The sequence below is a fragment of the Micrasema longulum genome, unplaced genomic scaffold, assembly GCF_059751315.1.
Source record: "Micrasema longulum isolate JH-2025_06_02 unplaced genomic scaffold, ASM5975131v1 h1tg000142l, whole genome shotgun sequence".
Lineage (NCBI taxonomy): Eukaryota > Metazoa > Arthropoda > Insecta > Trichoptera > Brachycentridae > Micrasema > Micrasema longulum.
In genome coordinates, this window is record NW_028277348.1 from 945,936 (window position 1) to 968,377 (window position 22,442).

Here is a 22,442-nt window from a genome sequence, read left to right on the forward strand (position 1 = left end):
ACCTTTTATTTGTTTTAAATATTTTATTTCTCTGAACTCATTCAGGAGAAAAAAAATAGCATTAATATCTTGAAAATAAAGGAAACTGCATTCAGCTGTTTTAGCCTTATTTCCTTTAGTTTGGATATCACTAATTTACTTTTGCAAATCAAAGTGGACTGTATTGTTATTACAATTTGCCCCGTTTGTAAAAAGTTGCGTACACTAAGTCAGTACGGAAGTTGAACAAATGATTTAGTGGTTATTTCGGATTTATTTTGTTTGTAGATTTTGATCAGGCGCTGTCAGTTTTTAAACACTAGATAATAATTATTATTATAATCGCATTAAAAAAATAATTGTGGAATAAAGAGCGTAAAAATGGAAACTTCAGATACAGCTGATGAATATTTCAATAGTTATGAAGATTTGGAGGTTTGTGTCTTTTTTCATTCTTAATTTACAATATATTTTGAGGTTATAACGACACATTTAATTTTCATTCCCATAAATAATGAAACCAAAAATTTTCGAAATTCTGTGGTGATATATTTAAAAAGAAATGGTTATTGATTGTCATGTTGTATTGTAAATTCTACTTGGAAAAATGCGTTTTTATGCATCCAAACACCATCTGTCAAAAGTCACGGCATGAGTTGCACTGTACGTCTATTTTGGATTAATTTTTCCATTTCCTATGCGCATGCGCTTTATACATTTTTTTTGACGTTTGGTATATTTTGACGTTTTTGTTTGGGATTTACAAAGGCTCGGACATTTTGTTTACACCAGACAATAGTTTTTTTTAGAATTGGAATTTATTTCTGAATTTAAAGATGGATTTAGATCGATTAGAACGGTTGGATAGCTTAGGACGATATGAAAGATATCTTAGGTATATGCAATTAATAGACAGCATGGATAATTTAGAAGGTATGTGTGATAGTGAAATTAGCGAGCGTCCTGTTCGGCTTTCCCGGCGATTCAAAAGGCAACGCGTTGCTACTAAACCACCCTCAAACGCTAATGTTTCAAAGGCTTCTGACGAAGACAATATTAGCGACGACAATTTTGATAGCGATTTTGATAATGAAGGCGACGATGATATTACATTTTCGGATACTGAAACAGCCCCGCGTGAACCACCAAGAAAAAAAATTGACGTTGAAAACCCCTACAGAGGTCTCAGAGACGCTGCCAATCCACTTGAAACAATGGATGCGACCGAGTTTCTGAATAGTTATAAATTGAGTAAAAAGACTGTTTATGATATCATGGAGTTAATCAAACAGAGATTGATTACCCACAACAACCGCGGTGTACCTGTACCGCCACTCATTATGTTATTAATAACAATAAAATACCTGACTGCAGGTAAGTCTTTTTTTGTTAGCATTAAAAAATCCCCAATTGTGCAAACATTAATAAAATCTCTAGCATTTGGCGATGTACTAGCTTATTTACAAAAACAATGGCCATTCAAGTGGAGCTGTGTCATGAGCTCTTAAGAAAATAATGAGACCATAGTCATTGCAATTGTTGTGACGGCAATATCTCTACTTGGGTTAGCATTTACTATCACTTCCATAATAAAGTTCTTACTCGTATTTTAAATACATAATAAAATAGTTAATCATCCTTCCTTTTCCAATATTATGTTTCTGTTGTAGGAACAGTTCAGAAAGAAGCGATGAAAGGCGTAAGCCAAGCGACGATTTCAAGAATTAACACCCGAGTCACCAAACTTATTATGTGCTTGCAGCATCGCTACATTAAATTTCCAGAAAAAAGTGAAATCGACACAATCAAAATGAAATTTTACGAGAGAGGAAAGTTCCCTGACACAATCGGCTGCTTAGGAACCACACATGTTGGTGTTAGAGTTAAGGGAATCAAAGATTACAATGCTGGATTTGTTAATGAAAATGGTTATCATTCAGTCAGAGTACAGGTATGTCCTAAATATAACCTAAGTTCATTTAGTTTTAGTTTTTCAAATTAGAAATTTACACAAAATTGTCTGATATTATTGACGATGGTTCTATGCTTCTCAAACTATTTTGAATCGAGTTGTGGTCCCGTGGCTAGTGTTGCGGATTCGTGGATCAGAGATCCGAGGTTCAAACCCCACTCTCCCCAACTTAATTTCTATTTTCTAAAAGTAAGTAATTTACAACTCCTTGAAAATGGCCACCATAATCGAAATATTTGGGTAAATTATAAGCTTAATAGAACATTAAAACTTCTGAGTAATAATAATAATTATGGATAACTTATATAGCGCCATTTTCGTAATATAATACCTCAAGGGCGATTTACAAAGTGCTTATATAAAGATATAAATTTAATTTTAACTTTTTAATTTAAGAAAAATAATGTACATACTTTTTCATATTACTTTTCCACCGCATGCTAAGAATTTATTCAAATGATTTAGAGAACAAGTGGGTTTTAAGTTTCTTCCGAAACATCACTTCACTCTCACAGTTTCGGATTTCTGCTGGTAGAGCATTCCATGCCGTAGGGCCTGCGACCGCAAATGCACGTTCGCCGAATTTAGTGCGCTGTTTGCGTAGAGGTATAATAACTTTTCCTTACGACGTAGATGTAGCTGATCTAAGCATAAGACGTCTGTCAGCTAGTTCATCTGGAATGCAGAGTTCCCTTAGATATTCTGGAGCAGAGTTGTGCAGTGACTTATACATAAGCCAACAGAGTTTGTATTCCACCCTCTGTGGAAAACGTAGCCAGTGCAATTCCCGAATTAGTGGAGTGATATGACTGAATTTAGATATTCCAAAAATAAGTCTCCCTGCAAATCGTAAATCGCAAATAGCAAATCATGTTTGAAACATATCAATTTTAAAGGACGCCTCATTTTAATTTCACCTTCGGTCGAAATTTCAATCAGTTGTATGTCAATATAGAAAAGAAAAAATATAAAGTTTAATGTGAAATAAATAAAAAAATATTAAGATTATAGGACCCAGCTATTTTGTAGTACCTACCTTTGTGAAGATTTCATTAAAAGGAATAACCCGCTAAGCCTCTATTTTAGAGCCTTGTCAGCAGGTGGGAAAAAAAGAATATGGAAGGCAGTTATGAAATATACACCACAACACTGTCGGGAATCGAACCCGCTACGCCGGTTTCACAATTGGCTGTCTAACCAATTGTCAAATTATTGTAATAGTTTTCTTATACCAGACTTATTTTATTCTTAATAATATTTGATATGTTTCAGCTTATTGTAGGACCAGATGGAGAAATCCTAGATATTGTATCCAAGTCCCCGGGTGCAACCCATGAAAACTTTATTTTTAATTCTTGCGAAATTTACCACAAGTTTCACATGGGTGAAATACAGGGTGTTCTAATCGGAAACCAAGAATATAATCCCACAACAGTAATTATGACGTCTATTAAATATCCTGAACACACTGGAGAATACTATTACAATGAAGCTCTTTTCAAAACGTACAATGCTAATGATGTCATCTTGGAGTTGAAAAAAAGATTTCGGTGTCTTCAAACATTCCTAGCTTGCAAACCCAATACTCAGCAAAACATCATCAACTGTTGTGCAATATTACATAACATAGCTAAATTAAACAATGATCCCTTGCCGATCGAAGATCAGAATTCTATTGTTCTCGAAGTGACAGGTAAAAAAGACTGTGCCAGGAAGAGAATTGAAGTACCAATAGTTGAAAATATTGCATATGTCACAAGAGAAGACTTTATCCGAAAACATTTTCCCACATATTATGCAAATCCTAGTGTCTCATATTTATCTCTGTGATCTACAAAATATGACATATATTAGCAGTTGTTGTATAAAAATAAAATATGTAAGCTAAAAAGTAGCTTGGTGTGTATTCTATGTTTTAATTCAGGAAATACATGATACCAGTAAAATGTATTGATGAATATTTTCTTTAAAATCTTTCTGTTTTAGTAGAAAATAATGTAAAATGAACTGAAATAAATGAGTCGTCTGAATTTAAACTTTTTTTTTCCTAATTAACCTAACCCGAACATTTTAAAAAGAAAGTGAGTTTTTGAGAAAAAGAGAAGTTGTTGTAGTTTCTTAAAAAATTTAATAGATCTACATTTTTTTTCAAAATATTTACACCAATCATCCATAGATGATATTGCCATGCCCTTTCTATGAATAAATCAAATGGAAGATTTTTAACAAGTAACGTGCTACAATAAATAAATTCTTTGAGACATGCACAGTACGTCCATACTCCCTTAGAGGTTAATTAAATTAAAATCAAACAGCCAGTCAGCAAACAGCTAAAAAGAAAATTTTGAACTTTTAAAATCCTTTTATACATTCCTCCATTTTTTGGATGGAAAGAGAATTTTACTTTATCACGCTAAAACTCTAAACATATCAAAAACATGCTCACGAAAAATGGAATAAACTATTTCAATATTATTAGGTTGACATTTACAGGCAAAATAAAAATCGAATTACTCCATTATTGCTTTTATTCCCCCGTACGGTATAAAAATATAATATGATGCCACTACAAAAATAATATTATTTACTGCTTTTATTTTTTCTACTTTAAATGTCTGTTTTTTATTATTTTCTTAGATTCATCAGTTGATGTTGCAAGATGAGCCCAGAATGTTGGCCTATAAAACAGCAATTATGAACAATAAATCTTATATCAATGGAAAAACTGTAATGGATGTTGGCGCTGGGTCAGGAGTTCTTTCTTTCTTCTGCGCAATGGCTGGTGCAAAAAAAGTGTATGCTGTAGAAGCGAGCAATTTATCAAAACTATGCACAGATCTTGTTAAGGCAAACAAATTTGAAAGTGTTATTGAGGTAAATTGATTGTAATAGAAATCATTAAAATAATAAAGGATATTTAGATCACCGAGTTGTGATACTAAAGCTTTTTTCATAGTACAAAGTGAACCATGCTTTTTCACTGAAATTCACTATTTTCAGAGTTTAATTTTTTAAGGTATCACAATCTACATGAATTTTCAAAGCATTTATTAATAGAGCATTTAAAATATCCATTTTTAATAAACGAATGTTTATTTTCCTTCTAGCTGTTTAAGTTATGTTCAACCAAACCATCATGCCGATCTCAAGTATCTTCATCTTCAAGTATTTGTTTTATTTGCATATCTTTCTTGGTCTTCCTCGTTTTCTGCATCTTTTAATATTCGCATCGTAAATAATTTTATCCATTTATATCGATGTCCATTCGCTCTACATGTCCAAACCAACGCAGAAGTCCTTTCTTGATATTGTCAATATTGCTTGTCTCGGCCTTACACAATGCATGTGTCTCGACAATGCTAAAAATAACATTTGATACAGCGAACAATTGAAATTATGTTTTGTATGGTCCTTCTTTAAAGAAAACTCAGCATGTAAAGACAAATTAAGACTTCTTTCTATGCAAAAACCAGTTGATTTTCAAAATCAAAATTTTGAATACATACTCGAAATACATGTATGCAATAAAGATGGTGGTAGTAGGTTCCTATATTATATTTTATTTTAGGTAATTCACAGTAAAGTAGAAGATTTTTCTCTGCCTAATAACGAAAAGGTGGACATAATAGTTTCAGAATGGATGGGATTTTATTTACTGCACGAAGGAATGCTCGACTCTGTCATCTACGCTCGAGATGCTTTTTTAAAGCCAGATGGTCACATGTTTCCAGAAAGTGCAACAGTGTATGTTGCTCCTTGCAGGTATTATTTTTGACATTTGATTGAGAAAATGATTCCAATAATACAAAATAGTTATTTATTTAATCAGTTTTTTACTACTAACTATAGCATGCACTGTCTGTCCATTGAACAGATGAAACTATTGCCTCTCCTAAATCTTACAAAATAAATGTTACTTGCTAAACTAAAGCGCAACCTGCGATAGAAATTAAATTAATAATTTTTTAATAAGGCTATCAATACTAATCGTTTGATTTTGTTTTCCAGTGTCCCATCGCTTTACTCGTTCTGGGAGAATGTCCACGGTGTAAAAATGGACGTTATGGGCAGCACATTAAGAAAAAACAAAAGTGGAGAACCGAAAGTGTTGAAAGTTGATGAAATAGATTTACTTTCAGAAAAAGTAGCATTTTGTTGGATTGACCTTAAAGAAGATAACATATTTGAACTAGATTTTTACTCACTGACACATGTAATAGGTACACAAAAATTACCTGCTTCAAAAATGGCCTTTTCCAAACCTTACATTTTCCTAGAATAATTTAATCGGTCTATAAATTAATATCCTTTGTCCAGGCAAATGAAGAATACAATTGTGTGTGAAAGCGAACTAGAACCCTGGATGAGAAAAATCATGAAAATGAGATATTTTTACCTCATGCTGTAGTGGTTCACGCGTACGCCAACCATACTTGAGGTCCCAGGTTCGATTCCTGGCGGGGTCAATGTGAATTATTTTTTTTAGTGGTGGTTCCCTGCGTGGGACTGATCACCTTACCTTCATGTAACAGATGATCGAAATCACTGCATTTAATACACCAATGCATTTAATACACCCTAAGCACCACTGGGTGTAGAACGGAAAATTATTACGATGATAAATAATTATAATTTAAAAAATACTGCCATTTTTATCCCAAATTTTACATTCACAAGTTGTCAACGACTGGCAGCCCTTCTGCCCCCTTAGCACGTCATGACTTTGTTTCGTAAGTTCGTTGAGATTCCGTACGTCTTTCTCACTCTAACAATACCAAAATCACATTTCTCTTTCGTTTCCGCTACATACAAACACTCTGATTCTTGTGCTAACTACTCTTTCTAGTAAAATTTACAAGTAGTAATCTGAGCATTTTACTGTACAATTCAAGGCCACCGATAAGCTGATCCACTAATATGTATCTCCATATCGCGGGCCAGTTACTACAACGAGGTAACTTCAAAATCAGCACTTGTGAGTTACCCACTAAAAACACTTTTTTTTATCCTCCTCAATGAATGCTACAAAAAGACAAGTCATGCATTCAAACCATCATAATATGATTTTTATGAATCACGACTTGCCTATTTGCAGTATTTATGGAAGATACAAATATTTATATATTTTAGTGGGTAAATCAAAAATGCTGATTTTGAAGTTATCTATTTGTAGTAATTACCCCACGATATATCGATGACTCAGTTCCATACATAGATAAATAGAAATTACTAGTTTTTAGTAATGACTGACCAAAGTTTTGACAGATCTAAATTGATTTGTAAATTGATTTGATTAACAAATGGACACCAAGTCGTTGGAACAATAGGCATAATCCCCCAGTCTACACACGTGCGTTTCCAGAAATTCTCCAGCAGCCAGTGGACCACATGGTGACGGTATCTACCTACTGTCTACAAAAGATTCTCTTCGGACATCTATCTCCCTTTGTTAACCATGGAGTTGATACAGTGCTTTATTTATTTAGTTTTTTATTGCTTACTTCTTGGCATGAACACTTGACAAACTTACTACTATGCTCTATTTTTTGTAAATTTATTGATATCTTTCTAACTTTGCTAGAATTCCACTCGTCCATGCGCTTTGTAGCTGCACGATGATTGGTTATCTAGCTTTCATATATCAACTTTAAAATACCTAAATTTTGTAAATGGGGTCTAGAATTCCAATCGTCTATGCGCTTAGTAGCTGTAAAACGTGTTGTAATCTTACTCCTTTTTACTATTCATATTATTTAATTTTTTTTTAGTATTATTAATACAATAAATTTATTTGTCATTTTTTAAAATGTGTAAATGGGGGCTAAATTTCTAACTGTCTATGCGCTCTGTAGCTGCAAGACGTCCTGTAATCTAGCTCCTATCTGTTATAGTTTTTGATTGATCTTAATTGAAAACGAGGAACTAGAATTCCAACCGTCCATGCGCTCTGTAGCTGCAAGACGTACTGGGATATTTATTAATTGTACAGCGCCCTTGAGGTGATTTTCACGAAAATGGCGCTATATAAATTATCCAACTATAAATAAATAAGTGACACCTTAAGTGAAGTATGTTTTTATGTAAAATATGTACACAATGGTTACTAGTTTTAGGATAACAGATGTTATACAAATAACCACAACGTTTTTATCAGTTATGGAGCTAAGGGTTTATTAAGTTAATTTATTTCCATGTGAAAACATCTGTCTTACAAGAAAAAACCAATAGTTTTTAAGAGTTGTACCTTTGTAGAATTGAAAAGGATGTTTCTTTAAATATACTGAATAGTATAACTCAAAACATATTTTTTTTAGTTATCCATCTATGGAATTGAGCCATTGATAACCATCAAACATAATGTATATAATAAACAGTATAATCAGGTGAAACAAAAATTATAAATAATGATGATAATATGATATTTAAAGTATTTTAACTGCTTTACTAGGGTTAAATACTCAATTCTAAGACTTTTTCTAAAAAAAAAGATAAATTGATAAAACCAATCTCTATTTCAATATTGAATCTGTTTTAAAAATACACAAAAAAATAGATACAGTACTGTACTGTCTATTGCAGTGATGGGTAACATTTTTAGCTTGGCAAGTCAAAATTTAAAAAAAAACTTTACTTGACCTGGGTGCCACGTCACATCTGGGAATATGAATAATTTTGGCAGCCTTAGTAAATGAAAGAGTTTTGTTTTTTAACTATTTATTTATTGTTATTAAAAAGCAAAAGCAAATTATTATCTACTTAAGTGACTATTTTGTTGCTGAATTTCATTTACTAAATTTTAAATTATTACACATGCGAAGAAAGCTCATTGCTTTGCGTGTTACCTCTGACACAAGTGACATAAGTTGCCCATCACTAGTCTATTGTGATAATATATTAATTATTTTTAGGAGCTTCTAAAGCTGGAAGATATCAAGGGATGTGTATTTGGTTCGAGTGCCAGTTTCCAGCTTTGTGTGAAGAAAATTTAAATCCTGTTGTATTATCTACCAGCCCATCATCTCCCTTGACGCATTGGAAACAAACTGTGATTGTGTTACCCGGAGAAAATGCACTGGAAGAAGGGGAACCTATTGCATGGGAACTTAACATGAAGCGATCACCAGATAACAATAGAAGGTCAACATTTTTATGATATATTCCTTACACTGTATAATATTGTCATGATCGTAAAACAACGACGCATGTTATTTTCTTGGACTTAACATAAGAGTGGTTTATTTTTTTTTTACACTTATTTCACAACTTGATAAGCACAAACGTATATCCTTTGATACTTGGGTTAGTTATATAATATTTTACTTTTTCCAAACTTGGAATAATTACCTTTTCAACATCAAATATAATAGAAAATAACTGTCGCATTTTTCACACATCTGTCGTTGTTCTACGAACACGATGATATTTGAAAAACCAGTCTGAAGATGCCCAATTAGAGGGTGGAAGCGCTAATTGGTCAAATAAGTGAGTAGAAGTGCACCAAATATTTATAATTTAAACTTTAAATATAAGTTATTATATATAATTTTAACAACTGTTCAAAAGGGTTTCTTGCTAGCAACAAAGAAGACATGCAATTCTTGGTTTAAAAAAAGGTCTATGATGTATGCAAGGGGAGTTAGGGAGATTTGCTGATGAATTTGATGTACTCAAAACAAAGAAAAACTATTATAATAACAGGTTCTATGGTTGCGGCTCTGAAAAAATCTACGTGGAACAAAATCAATAAAGTATTAGGACGAAAAAATAAAACTGATTGTGATGCAGTTATTGAAACATATTTCTTACAGAAAAATTCAATAGAAGATAAAACAGAAAAATTTGGATCTTTTTTTGAGGTTGGAGTTAATAATTTGCTGCACAAATTCACTATTAAAACCAGTGAAATTGAGTTTACACCAAAACAGCATTCATTATATGTGTACTCACTTTGTTTGTATAAAATCGTTAAAATAAATTTAATTTACTGTTCCTTTGTTAAGACTCTCAACATGCTTTCAGTGTAAAAGATATTACTTTCATCAGGAAGGCTTATCTAGTTAAAAATCTTTGCAAATTGCACATTTTGTTTAGCTCCTGTATCAAAAATTTCTAAAACATACTCACTTTTTGTATAACTATTTAACATATTTACTTATTACACAGTATTTCCCTTATCTTGCAGATACGATTTACAATTGACAATGCTAGATCCATCGACAGAAACTCATCCGACACCATGTTCCTGTTATATGACCAAGTGTATTGTGGTACGAACATTCCTGGATCAGCATCCAGATGGCAAGGAAACATTCGGCAATCAGAAAATAGATAATAATATGGAAATGGATGAAACGCAGATGTAAATGAATACTTTGTTTTATAAATCAACAAAAACAATTTTTTTAATCAATGAGTTTCTTTATTTTCCTTTACAATTAAACATTTTAGGTAATTAAAGAAGTTGGTGCTGATACAAATTAAGTGTCGTTTAGTGTACCTAAATAAAAACTTATTTCATAAACATTTAATTGGAACCTAGCTACCATATATATGTATTTTAATTTATATTATTTTTAAAGCAGTTTTTATCACATAACACTATAATGAAAAAAAGGCAATTGTGACAATTCAGACGTCAATTCAGAAGTTATTTAACACATTTTTGCTAAATGATAAATGTATGATAAGAGGTATGAAAATGGACCTCGTCGCTTCAGAAAAAAGTTGCTCTCAGGGGGATTTGCTGAAGCATTACCTGACAGAGATTTTAGCTGTTTGAATAGTCGACGCTCAATTCTTGAACACGCATTAGTTTGTAGAGATGAAACAACAAATTTTCTTGAAAAATTCTCCTCAAAGTGCATTGTGACATCCCTAAGCCGAGCGTTTTGGTGACTGCTCAAATGCTGCTTACACCAACTGATGTCGGGAGTCTTAACTGTTCTAGGTGCTAAATGGCCACAACCTCTAGGCATATGGAAATAGCGCGCAGAATGCCGAAGTGAAAAAAAAAAGCCCTTTGCATGGCGATTATCGAACGGTTATTTTCGTAAAACACGCACATGATAACAACTAAAATTGAGATAGTAGTGAAAATATAATGAGATTACTCACATTTGTCTACCCCAACTCCAGTCTGAGTAGTGACCCTTTCAAATTACTCAGCCGGCTCCGCTCTACCCTATATGATAAACTGCATTTTTTTTGTTTAATGTTTGAATACTGTTTATTTATTGCATGAGAACATCTATAATCAACCTCTCAGACTCCCTGTGACAACTATTACAAAGGAATACAGTCAGCACCTTTTTAGATTTAGCACTTGTACAGAGTTTCCATAATTCTGTCATTAAAATGTATAGTTTTTGGTCTATGTAGGTACGTTGTCTCTGCAGTGACCACTCGTGAAGAAATGTTAAATGAAATGATTTACAGAATCGACGTAACTGATTGCTTCAAGTAATGAGTATTGCTGAACCATCTGTTAAAGTCTAATCTCATCAAGAGTCGAGCAAGATATGTTCCACAAGGCTGAGCTCTTAAAGCTATTAAAAGTTGAAGTAATTTTCCCACTGATGTTTCAAATCTGTAAAAAAGAAACAGACATTACACATAATAGTTATTAGCAATGAAAAAAAAACATGTTTAAAGTGTACAACAGCATATTATTATTTTTGTATATAATTTATAGGTATCTCTATTGCACATATTACACAATTGTTGAATTTTAAGGAACTTGATGCATTCAAATCAAATTCATTGTTTCCAGGCACGATATGAATTATTTACAAAATAAATTTTTAGTTTAACATTTTTTTTATTTATTTATTAATTAAGTAGAATGACATTCTAAAAGAAAAATCAGAGTAGCTTAGGAACGCTAATAGACAAATAGGTGCGCTTGTAATTCATAAAAAAACAAATGGACTAATAAATGAATTGCTTAAATTCTTATCAACAATATTTTGAGTTTGTCCAAATATTGTTGATAAAACCAGCTGGTGCAAGAAATATAAAAATTGAAAAGTATTTACAGGCGTTGCCTAGTATGTAGGTGAAATAATTATGTCAGAATCTCACCCGCATCAATAAAGGTTTCCGCCCTTTTACTTTACAAACATCAACAGATATAAAAATTGAAGGAATATAGATGTTCAAATATAGGCAGAATGGTGAATGTTACACAGTATGTAAAGTTACCAATGAAAAGTCATAAGCCCTGTAAATGCCTAGACTTAGATATTTCCTTAAATAAAATGTTTTTCATCTCTGTTGTAATATATTAATATTTACATATTTTGATTCAAATGGACAATTCGCTGCAACTTTATAAGAAAATTTAAAAAGACGAATCGGCAATAGAATGAATTAATCAGAATAATCCGATGGGCTAATACACAAAAACGTATCTACGAAATTGCTTATTTTAATAAGAGGAGAAAAAAACTTTTTTAACAGCTTAATCTTACTTTATAGCAAAACCAGATTGAGTTCATGAATTCAAATATTTTAATTAGAGCAAATTTAGCGTAGATACGTCTTTATGTTATGGAGAGAACCGATAATCGGAAACATTTCTGCATACTTAACTCAAAAATGCATTTTTATAGATACGTTTTGAGGTGCTGACCCATCAAATCATTGTAATATAATCAACTAAATTTATGAAATAAATTCATACTACAATTGTAATGCCAAACAAAAATTATTTTACCTATTGGTATATCCAATGATGTGATAGTCTTCTTCCTCAATATTGCTTACTTCACTCGCCATTGAGCAGAACGCATCACACAGTTGCAAAACTTCTACAATATTAGACATAACAGGGTTCGTTCCTTGATAGGGTTCATCCTTTTGTAAGCTTTCTTCAGAAAACTACAAAAAAACGCAAAGTTGTAACATAGTATTTGGCTCCGCAGTGTGGAGATATTTATCTACTTGCATAGTTTTAAAACTTACGGGTGTCATGAGAAGAAAAGCCTGGCTCAATATATCTGTCTGGAATGTGTTATGCGCCTTCTTCAAAAGTTCAAAGTCTTGAATTTTTTCAGCCTCTGATTTCAATTTGGAGTAATTACTTTCCAAAACATCAAATTGCAAGTAGTGTTGTAAGTTATCGACCAGAAACATTAGCTTATTGTGCAACTGCCATACTGAAGAACTGAAACATAAATATTTTGCATTCATTGTTTAAAGAAAAAGAGCTAATATAGATGAAATTAAGTAGTGAAATTCTTTGTTGGTGATTTTACACAAACTAAATACATGGTTAGATTATTAAACATGGGAAATTACAAAGTTAGCGGTTCAAATATTAATCTTATGATCATTCGGTGTGAAGTTTGAGCAATTAATCAATTTCCGATTATCTATTTGTATTCAGTATGACATTACAGAAATTTGTTCATCGCTGATTTCTGTATTGTCTTCTCAAAAATCTTATTCATGTGTTAAGATATGTTTCCTCTATTAAGTTCGATGATATTTTTGTCCAAGTATTCGGGTTTACTCAAAATATTGCTCGACTTAAAATCAAATGATTTACATGCACATTTTTTTAAGTGATGCGTATACAGTGGAAATATAAATACTGTTTTAAATATTTACCTTTGTCTTCTAGCCTTTTTATATGTGAACCACAAAACATGTAAATCGTGTTGAGTTTTTTTAACTCGTAAAAGGAATCGAAAAATTTCATTATAAAGGTACAATATCTCGGGTGTGAAAATTAAATGTAAAGGCCACTTCGCTTTGTAATTTAAAATAAGGGTCGACCATCCATCTAAAATTTGTAAAAAATATGTATAATATAAATTCATATTAATTAATGTTATTAAATATTAGTATTTAACCACTCACCGACTTTTCATGTCTACCGGTTTCGAGACGTATCCTTTAACTCTGCTTGTAATTTATGTATTTTTTCATAAATACTATGTATACTACGGCGACGGTAAAAGCCATAGTGTATTTTAATATTTACATGTTGGTGTAGTTGAGTGTCCTGATGAAGAAACGGGTACGTCTCGAAACCAGTAGACATAAAAAGTCGGTGAGTGGTTGAATATTAGTATTTACTGACATTAATTAAAATGTTTGACCACAAAGTTAATGCTTTAAATATAAATAATATCAATTCATATTATTGATTCTCATAAGTTGAACCCATAACATTAACTGGCAGGGTTAAAATCAAAAATGCCACTGCCCATGATCACTGTTTTTGAGGAAACCAACTAAACCAAGTTCAATGTGCTTTTTCAAAGTAATTTTTAAACAATACATTTTTATGAGCAAAATAAATTATCTGCGAGTATTATAAAAGTAACTTACCAAGAACACCATATTCTGCATCACTAACTGATGCCTCGTATTTACTAAAAGGAACTGAAAAATTAAACTTTCCAATATCCACATTATTTCCTAAAGATACTGATCTGGCTGCTACGTAAAACGCTTGATTCATGTCTGAAAAATGATAAAAATCTTACAATTTAGAGAATACTATGTTTTTGATTTCAAGACAATAATAATATCACATAGGTAAAAAATATTTTGAAAGTACTTGTAAAGTAATAAAAATCAGAATCAGGGGATATTTCAAATTCATATTAAAGACCCGAGACACAAACTAGCCGGCCGCCGATGCTAGGTATTTTATATATTTATTCAGTCCCACATTCCGCTGTATATATTTTTAAAAATTTAAAATTCAAACCGACGTGTGTCCAGCCCAAAGTATTTCTCCAGCTGACAAATAAATTAATATATTGTTAAAACTATTCCGGCGTGCAGCCGCCAGCTATGTGTCTAAACTCCAATACAAATTTGTATGGAGACAGGTGGTTCCAGTGTTCTGAATTTCCTAAAGTTTAATTGAATAACAATGCAAATTTAATTACTTCAAAGTACTTTGAACTCATTTAGAAAATTTTGAATTCTTTTTATTTAGGATTGGGAAATAAAATGACAGGAAAGGCATTTTTGCATGTTTTTACGTAAGATCCTGTATTTATTTCTTACGGTATTTTAAAATTTTCAATTAGAGATTTTAATCACTGTATACCTTAGAGCATTTACCTAACTATCCATATAGAATGAACAGAGAATTTTCATTTTTAAGATAATACACATCATTAATTTCCATAATCAATTCATTTTAAGATAATAAACATATTGCATTTGAAAATCTGAGTGGCAGATTGATCTACCAGTGTATGTTATTACAATACTCTTGTGACAAGACTTATCATAAATACAAAATTATAAAAAATATAGGTCTCAATTCTGGTAGTATATGTATGTACCACTTATGTTACACTCAGTTCAATAAAGAATTATTGAAATTTAGATCAAACCTCTTGTTGATACTGGGGAAGGGGGTGCATCTAACAAATGCTCTGCCAAACGTAAAACTTCCAAAAATAGTTCTCCGCGGCCCAACAGAAAAAAATCCTTCATTAGCTGCAACTCATGAAGAACGCCAGCTTCTTCAACAGCTACTACCCAAAGATGCTAAAATATACATCAAGAATTATACATACATGTCATTTTATTAGGTGTTAACATAAGTTGCGTCCGTTTTCTTTCCAACAAGAGGACACAACAAAAAAAAATTACCATAAATTTGTCAATAATGTATTCTACTTCGTTATTTTACAACACATTAGTCAATAATTCATAGCATCTTGAAAAAAATTAACACAACTTATGTTAACACCTAATACATTTAACAGTATACATTAGGGGTGGAAAAAAAAATTAAACTGCTGTTTTAAAAAAGTTACCCTCCTGAAACAGTTTCATAAAAATAAATTGAATCATTTAAAAAAAACTAAATCACCAAGTGCAGAAGTAAAAAAAAAAAAAAACATTTCAGACATGCGAAAATATTCAATGCTCCGCCACAACCCGTACCGCGCTTCGCCCTAAGCTCAAATCTTATCCATAACCCACCTACTCGTATTATAATCTTCCAAGGAAGAAGTACATACATATATATGCATGAAATCTCCCCAGCGTCCAAACTACAGCGTCCTAAAAAAACTGTGAGCCTACACCGTTTAAAAAAACTGTGTTACAAAGAAACCCCATTTACTGGGAGGTATTTTTTACGTTTTCGACCCATCCATCAATACTCTATACAATATTATCAGAATTTATATATAGTAATGAGCCACTTATCGGGTTAAAATTTCTTTTAACTGCCAGCTCTGCTGTTCGATCCTTTTTGATAATAATTCATAATTAGCAGCTCATAAACATCTGGGCCTTGAATAATTAATACCATATTTTAAAAAGGGCTTGATATTTTAGGTAACACATTGACGAAGTAATATAAAAGGAATGCCAGGTTTATTAAGTGGCTCAATTAAAAATGTCACCCACGAATAATGTAAGTAAAGAAGCCCGCCCAATTTAACTAGGAGTTATTTTCTATTTTCTTGACAAATATAATAACAAATACAATAATAAACTGTTATTTTTTAAATGTCTTCACAAAACAGCTTAATTTATAAAACGGTAACTGTTACTGCAACTCTTATAAAAAAAAAAAACAAAATGCCCATCTCTAGTATGTATACATACAAGTTATTATGTAATATACACAAATTACTTTTTTATTTTACTTACTTCTGTAACACAGGACTTTATTTCATCAAGAAGCACATCTAATTTTGAGATATTAAAAACATCACTATTCTTCAATTCTAAAATGGCTTCGTGAAACTGGGCCTCTTTTTCACCCCATATTGTGAATCTAAAAACATATTAATTCGATAAATTATACAACTTCTTTGAAAAACTGGATTTATACGAACATAAAGTTGTTTGCATTCAAATACACATTTATTATAAAAAATGTAGGTAAGCAACAGGGCCAGATCTAACAAGATTAAGCGCTCTGCCACTTACTGAAAAGGGATGGGAATATACACGTTTGTAAATTAATATTAGCATATTATTCTCCCCTCCCTTGTAAGCAAGTGTCTAGTTTATTGTGTCGACTGAACCTATAGTAGGTCCGACTCTGGTAAGGTTTTGAAAAAATAATACATACTTTTTCTTTACCAATAATTGTTTTGTTAGTTACACTATTCTGTACTTTGAAGAGTAAAAAATAAATAATAACTAGGTTACCTTTTTCCGAAATCCTGATTTATGGGTAACAAATGTACGGCATTCCTTCTGAAATCAGTGGGACTAGATCCAAATAAAACTACTGATTTTCCAATAAACAGAATCTTCTGTGCCACTGATAAAGGTATATAATATGGTAACATCACTGCGTTTATTTCAAAATCTAAATATTTTATTGATTTGTTGTGATCCTAAAAATGACAAAGGGAATTACTTGTATTGATTTTTGAGATTTTTTTTACTATACCTTTTGCTGCTAAGTATTTTGTTTTAATATTTTTTTTTTAAAACTATTTTTTCTCAGTATTTTTTATTGTTAATGAATCAATTTTATGTTTTTGCTATAATACAGGGTGCATTATACGTTCCAGGTCAATTTTGTCTGGCTGCCATTTTGGTTTGGTTGTCATTTTTTTACTCATATTTGACAGTTGTGAAGAGTGGTCAATAATTTATTATGGAGCATTTAGTCAACTATTCAGCGTCTAATAAATGATTTTGAAAGCTTTTATACACTGAGAGATTAAGCAAAGCCTGGACGACAACATAGCCAGCGTACACTAGAAAATATTAATGCGATGAGGTGAGGTGAGACAAAGTGTTTGTGAAAGTTCAGGTACATCTCATTGACACTGTGCACAGGAATTAGGATGTTGGGAAACTATCATAACATTCTGGAAACCTTTCTTGTTCCCGAATTGGATCAATTGGGCCTACAGCATTTGTGGTTCCAACAGGATTGTGCCGAGTCACACAAAGCTCATATAATTGACATTATCTTTTTTAATAAAAAAAAAATCACTATGTATAAAAGTGTAATAACAATATAGATAAATAAAAACGTTTTTAAATTAAACCACTTATAAAAATTCTGCAATTGATGATATATTTTATAAATAACAAACTATACCAATCATTGCTTACAAATTTGTACAAAATACTCAAATGTACATCATAACTGTTCCTTGTTCTTGGTCGACAATATCAAATGATGTAATTATTCATTCTAGCAAGACCTTTTGCTTACCCACAAAAACTTTTCTGAATATATTTTAGGTTTATTCCATAAAGCAGAGAAAATCCAAATTCGTGGAGTATGCATGAAGAGAACGTAAAATATACATAAAATGTGTACATAAAACCAAATGCAATAATCGTGCAACATACATGTAATGAGTCCCCGGATTTACTATGATCGTGTGAGTGTGATGAACTAATTTTGGATGCATTTAGATGGGGTGTTGACACCTGATGTCTTTCTATACTCTGGATAAAAAATTCTCTGTGTTTGTCCTTTAAATCACCATACAGTAACCAGCTACATAAGTGCTCGAAAAATACTCTGTGGACTATTGCAGTCAGCCTAGAAATACAAATAATCGTCATATGGAATCAAAGGCAATAATGAGCAGTTTTATTAATTATAGAAGGTTATAAAATATTCCATTTTTCCATGTCGCCTTATGTGAAGATATGTAAATATTATGTAGGTACATTTTATTATGTTGCTTAACTATAAAAAATAATGCCTTTAAACAAAAGAGATATAGTATAACAAACTAAATAAGCCACAATAAACCATGATGATTTTTATATACAAACAATCCCAATTAATCGAATTTGATGGGACCGACAAGGTTTTGATTAAACGAAAATTCGGTTAAACCGGAAAATATGTACATAAAATGTACAACACAAATTGTCTGTATGGCATTGTCACAGGTAATACAAAAAGTATTTAGGTGATTCGGTTGATCCAGAAATTCGGTTAAACGGGACCGTTGTGTACTTAAGTCAGTAACACTTGTTGATTGATGATCAAATCCTGTGTTGTAAAAAACAATGATGCTGAGAATTTAATAAATAATTTGATATTTCATCATCATTTCCTTATCCGCACCCAGTGGTGCATGGGACACTGCATTGGTAATTCAATTACAGAATGTAAGGTGATCAGTCGTCTTACACTTCAGTTGCCAGTCCAGGGTCATTGAAATATTGCAGTATAGAACCACCATTTAAACCAATATTTCACATCCACCCTGACAGGAATCTAACCCGGGACCTCGTGGTATGCGAACGGTTAAACCACTACACTAAAGGTGGACTTATCTCCATTAGATTTACATTTTTAGGATTTTTGCCCGAGAGCAGCCATAAGTTGAAAACCCTTGTCCAGGGTTCTTGTGTTATTTCACACACAGAGTTGTATTCTACATCCACCCAGACATAGATATATTAATATTTACTTCTATGTTTCATATTTAATTTATTTTTGTATTCATTATGTATCATTTAAAAAAAACAGTGATAACAAAGCTTTTTCTATTTCCTAAACTTTATAAATGTTACAAAGTGAATGCCGATTTAATAAAAATATCAAAATAGTACCTTTGGATCGCCAATGTTGTGTTTTCATTTCCACTGAGAGAATACCTTTGCAGGACATGAAGAATCTGACATCCGTAAAATCTCTTTTCTTTAATGCTGTATAAAATACTGTTCAGTGTGTTAAATAATGGTTTAAATATATCAATAGTACCGAGTATGTAGGCCAATGGTAAATATGGATTTGCCAGAGCACTCTTCTCCAAATCCACAAGATTAGAACGAAAGGGTTCCAATATTTCATCAACACCTTCACTCAAAGCCTGCACGTATAAACCTGATATTGGATTTACCAATTTATCTAAAAATAAAATAATAATTGTAAAAATACAGGTATTAATAAACATTGTGTGTCCAGAAAGCAATGATAGTGTTTCTTTTTTGATGCGACTGTATGTCAAAATGATCGAGACAGACTTTAACGAAGATGCTTTGTCGGATCGGCAAAAGGTCGGCGTCCCCTCGCCCCAAGAAGGCCAGGATGAGCAGATCCAAAATCAAGACGATTCCCATTACGTTTATTCTCAGATATTTAATGTGGTCAACTGGTTTTAAAGTCTGGTACAAACTATTTATGCTAAAGAACTGGTTCATCACGAGTTTGTACCACCTGGTACAACTGTGAAAGTTAAATATTACATCGAAGTGCTAAAAAGACTGAAACACAGAATTCAACGCAACCGGCCAGGCATCGCAGGCAACTGGAAGGAGCATCACGACAATGCGCCCACAGCGCCTTCCTAGTCACCAACTACCTAGCCAAAGCCAAGGTTCCAATGATTCCCCAGCCGGACATTTTACAGTCCAGACCTGGCACTCCCCGACTTCTTTTGTTTGAAAGGAATCATGAAAGGAAAGCATTTCGAGATTATCAAGGGGATCCAAGCAGCTTGTACCGCGGCCTTAAGGAGCATTCCGTAGGAGGCCTACTGTGGCGCATTTGATACCTGTAAAAATCACTGGAGCCGATGCATCAATGCAGGGGGAGCCAATTCAATATAACACAAAGTTCAATAACTTCTTTGTAATTGACTCACTGACATTACTTTCCAGACTTACCGGGAATGTAATTTTATCAGTGACTAATCTTTGTTTTTGATTAGAATGCAAACAAGGTGGTTCTGTGGGAATCACCCGGCAACCAATACCCATTGACATCTGACCTACTATCGTCTATAGTAGATCAGATGCCAATGGGTTATGTATATATAAGGACAACGTAGAAGGTGAATCGCGTATTTCCTGTATGTGAACAACAAACATCCAAAATACTGATTACCTAGCACAGATGTAAAGTTGCTGACAGTCAGGGAAATAGAATATGACCTGTATTCGCCACTCGGAAGAGAAAACAATAAAGACTACTATTATAAAAGCCATGAAGCCCTTACTACGAGTGCTTAGTATTACTCACATAGTTCAGTTGATCGTTAAGTAAATCTCGCACTCCGTTACCGATTCTGTCATCTCAGGGGAGGAGCTCCCTGCATCCACAAACATTAAATCCTACAGTTCCATAGCTATATATTATTAGGTCTATAAGGGGTCTAAATCCGATAAGATATATTTTAAGTACAAAAATTATTACAAGATTAAGATGCTGAATTAACATAAAAAAAGAATGTATATCTCAACACACAATTCCCATTTAACCATCCAGAGTGTGAAGAAACTTATTGCGAGAAATGGCATTGCTTTATTGTGTTGATATGTTCAGCGTCGTAGCTAGGTGCTAGCCAGACGACCGGCTGCCAGGGGTGCAACCCTCAAGGGGGTGCACTTTGTAGACCCACAGCCTTCTTTTCTCTTTCTTTTCCTAGAAAATAAGTCTTGGGGGGCACAAAAATCTAATCTTGCCAGGGGCGCTCATGACCGACGCTATGACGCTGGATACACTAGATACATTTAAATATCATATTAAGACATTTTACTTACTACTAAAAACATAATCAGCATTTCTCCCCGAGGCAAACGAATTTTTAACAACAAATCTTTTTATTGTTCCGTGACTTTTCGCTATCTTTACAATTCTTTTGAATATTTCCTTCTCGGGTGTATTCAAAACTGATACTTTTTCTTTGTAGTACTGAAAAAGTAAGCATTGCAATCTTAAGATATAAAATCAAATATCCATGATATCATTTTTTACTGTTTACAATATTATTGATGGAACGAATTCTATCACCTGTTCAGAATTTAACAATTCTGAGGAGCTGGAACAGTCCCACAGTAAGAATATTGCGTCATGTATCATAGTGAAGGGATTAATCACGATATTATACAGTAAAACTAAAGTAAGAGTGTTTTACGGTCCGACTAGACGTATTCACGTTACATTTTATATTGTTTATCACAGAGATAATGTAGAACTATTACTAGTTGTTTATCATTCGCCTCATATCGGATTAAAAAATGAACTGTCAAAGTTACCAATTTAATGTTAGACATAGACATCAAAAATAATACACAGATATTGTGGTGGGGTTCTGTTCATTTTCTAAAACCGTTTAAAATAAATAAATCATCAAATTTCTCGACTTATAAACTTGATACGAGCCAAACATACCTGTTTAAAATATTCAGGAATTAAAATATTTTTTCCTCGTAAAATAAGCAGGTATTTTCGTTTTAGATTATAAAATCAACCTTTATTTGTATTGGGAAAAAACGCAGCGATATTTTAAAATATTTCCATACGAATTTAAATATAACTTTCCAATACATTCTATTATTTTCTCTAATCTGGGTTTCTCAGCAATAATGCATTTCAATATAACATATTAGTTCATGCCAGCCAATTCTCAAAAGAACCCCATTTTTAATTACCGCCTTTACAAATAAATACATTAAAATAAATCCCCATTAACCCGATCCGTTACTAGGTATTTACAAATATTTCGTCCATTGTTAATGTCAATTACGACCTCGGGTTAAATACAAATGACATGGAATTCCAAAA

At 32.4% G+C, this 22,442-nt stretch overlaps 2 protein-coding genes across 7 annotated transcripts; one reads left to right on the plus strand and one right to left on the minus strand.

Annotated features, from left to right (window-relative positions):
- Positions 1-248: 248 nt before the first annotated feature.
- On the plus strand, positions 249-10,357 carry Art8 (Arginine methyltransferase 8). Of its 6 annotated transcripts, none has more exons than XM_088242559.1 (8): positions 276-414; positions 1,650-1,930; positions 3,224-3,385; positions 4,589-4,825; positions 5,520-5,713; positions 5,960-6,171; positions 8,860-9,088; positions 10,134-10,357. In XM_088242559.1, exons 2-8 carry the CDS (start codon positions 1,670-1,672, stop codon positions 10,312-10,314), a joined length of 1,476 nt encoding a protein of 491 aa, XP_088098685.1. In that variant the 5' UTR covers positions 276-414; positions 1,650-1,669; the 3' UTR covers positions 10,315-10,357. The 6 variants fall into 6 exon arrangements, with proteins under 6 accessions (XP_088098686.1, XP_088098685.1, XP_088098688.1 ...); XM_088242556.1 differs by lacking the exon at positions 276-414 and adding an exon at positions 710-1,353; XM_088242558.1 differs by lacking the exon at positions 276-414 and adding an exon at positions 714-912.
- Grip75 (gamma-tubulin complex component 4) lies at positions 10,349-21,938 on the minus strand. Its single transcript, XM_088242563.1, has 12 exons — positions 21,669-21,938; positions 21,419-21,569; positions 19,487-19,784; positions 18,263-18,458; positions 17,096-17,286; positions 16,589-16,715; positions 15,313-15,469; positions 14,288-14,422; positions 13,562-13,736; positions 12,914-13,115; positions 12,666-12,829; positions 10,349-11,537 (listed from the first exon to the last, which is right to left on the minus strand). The coding sequence occupies exons 1-12, from the start codon at positions 21,735-21,737 to the stop codon at positions 11,381-11,383; spliced, it is 2,022 nt and encodes a 673-aa protein (XP_088098689.1). The 5' UTR covers positions 21,738-21,938; the 3' UTR covers positions 10,349-11,380.
- Between the last annotated feature and the right edge of the window lie 504 nt (positions 21,939-22,442).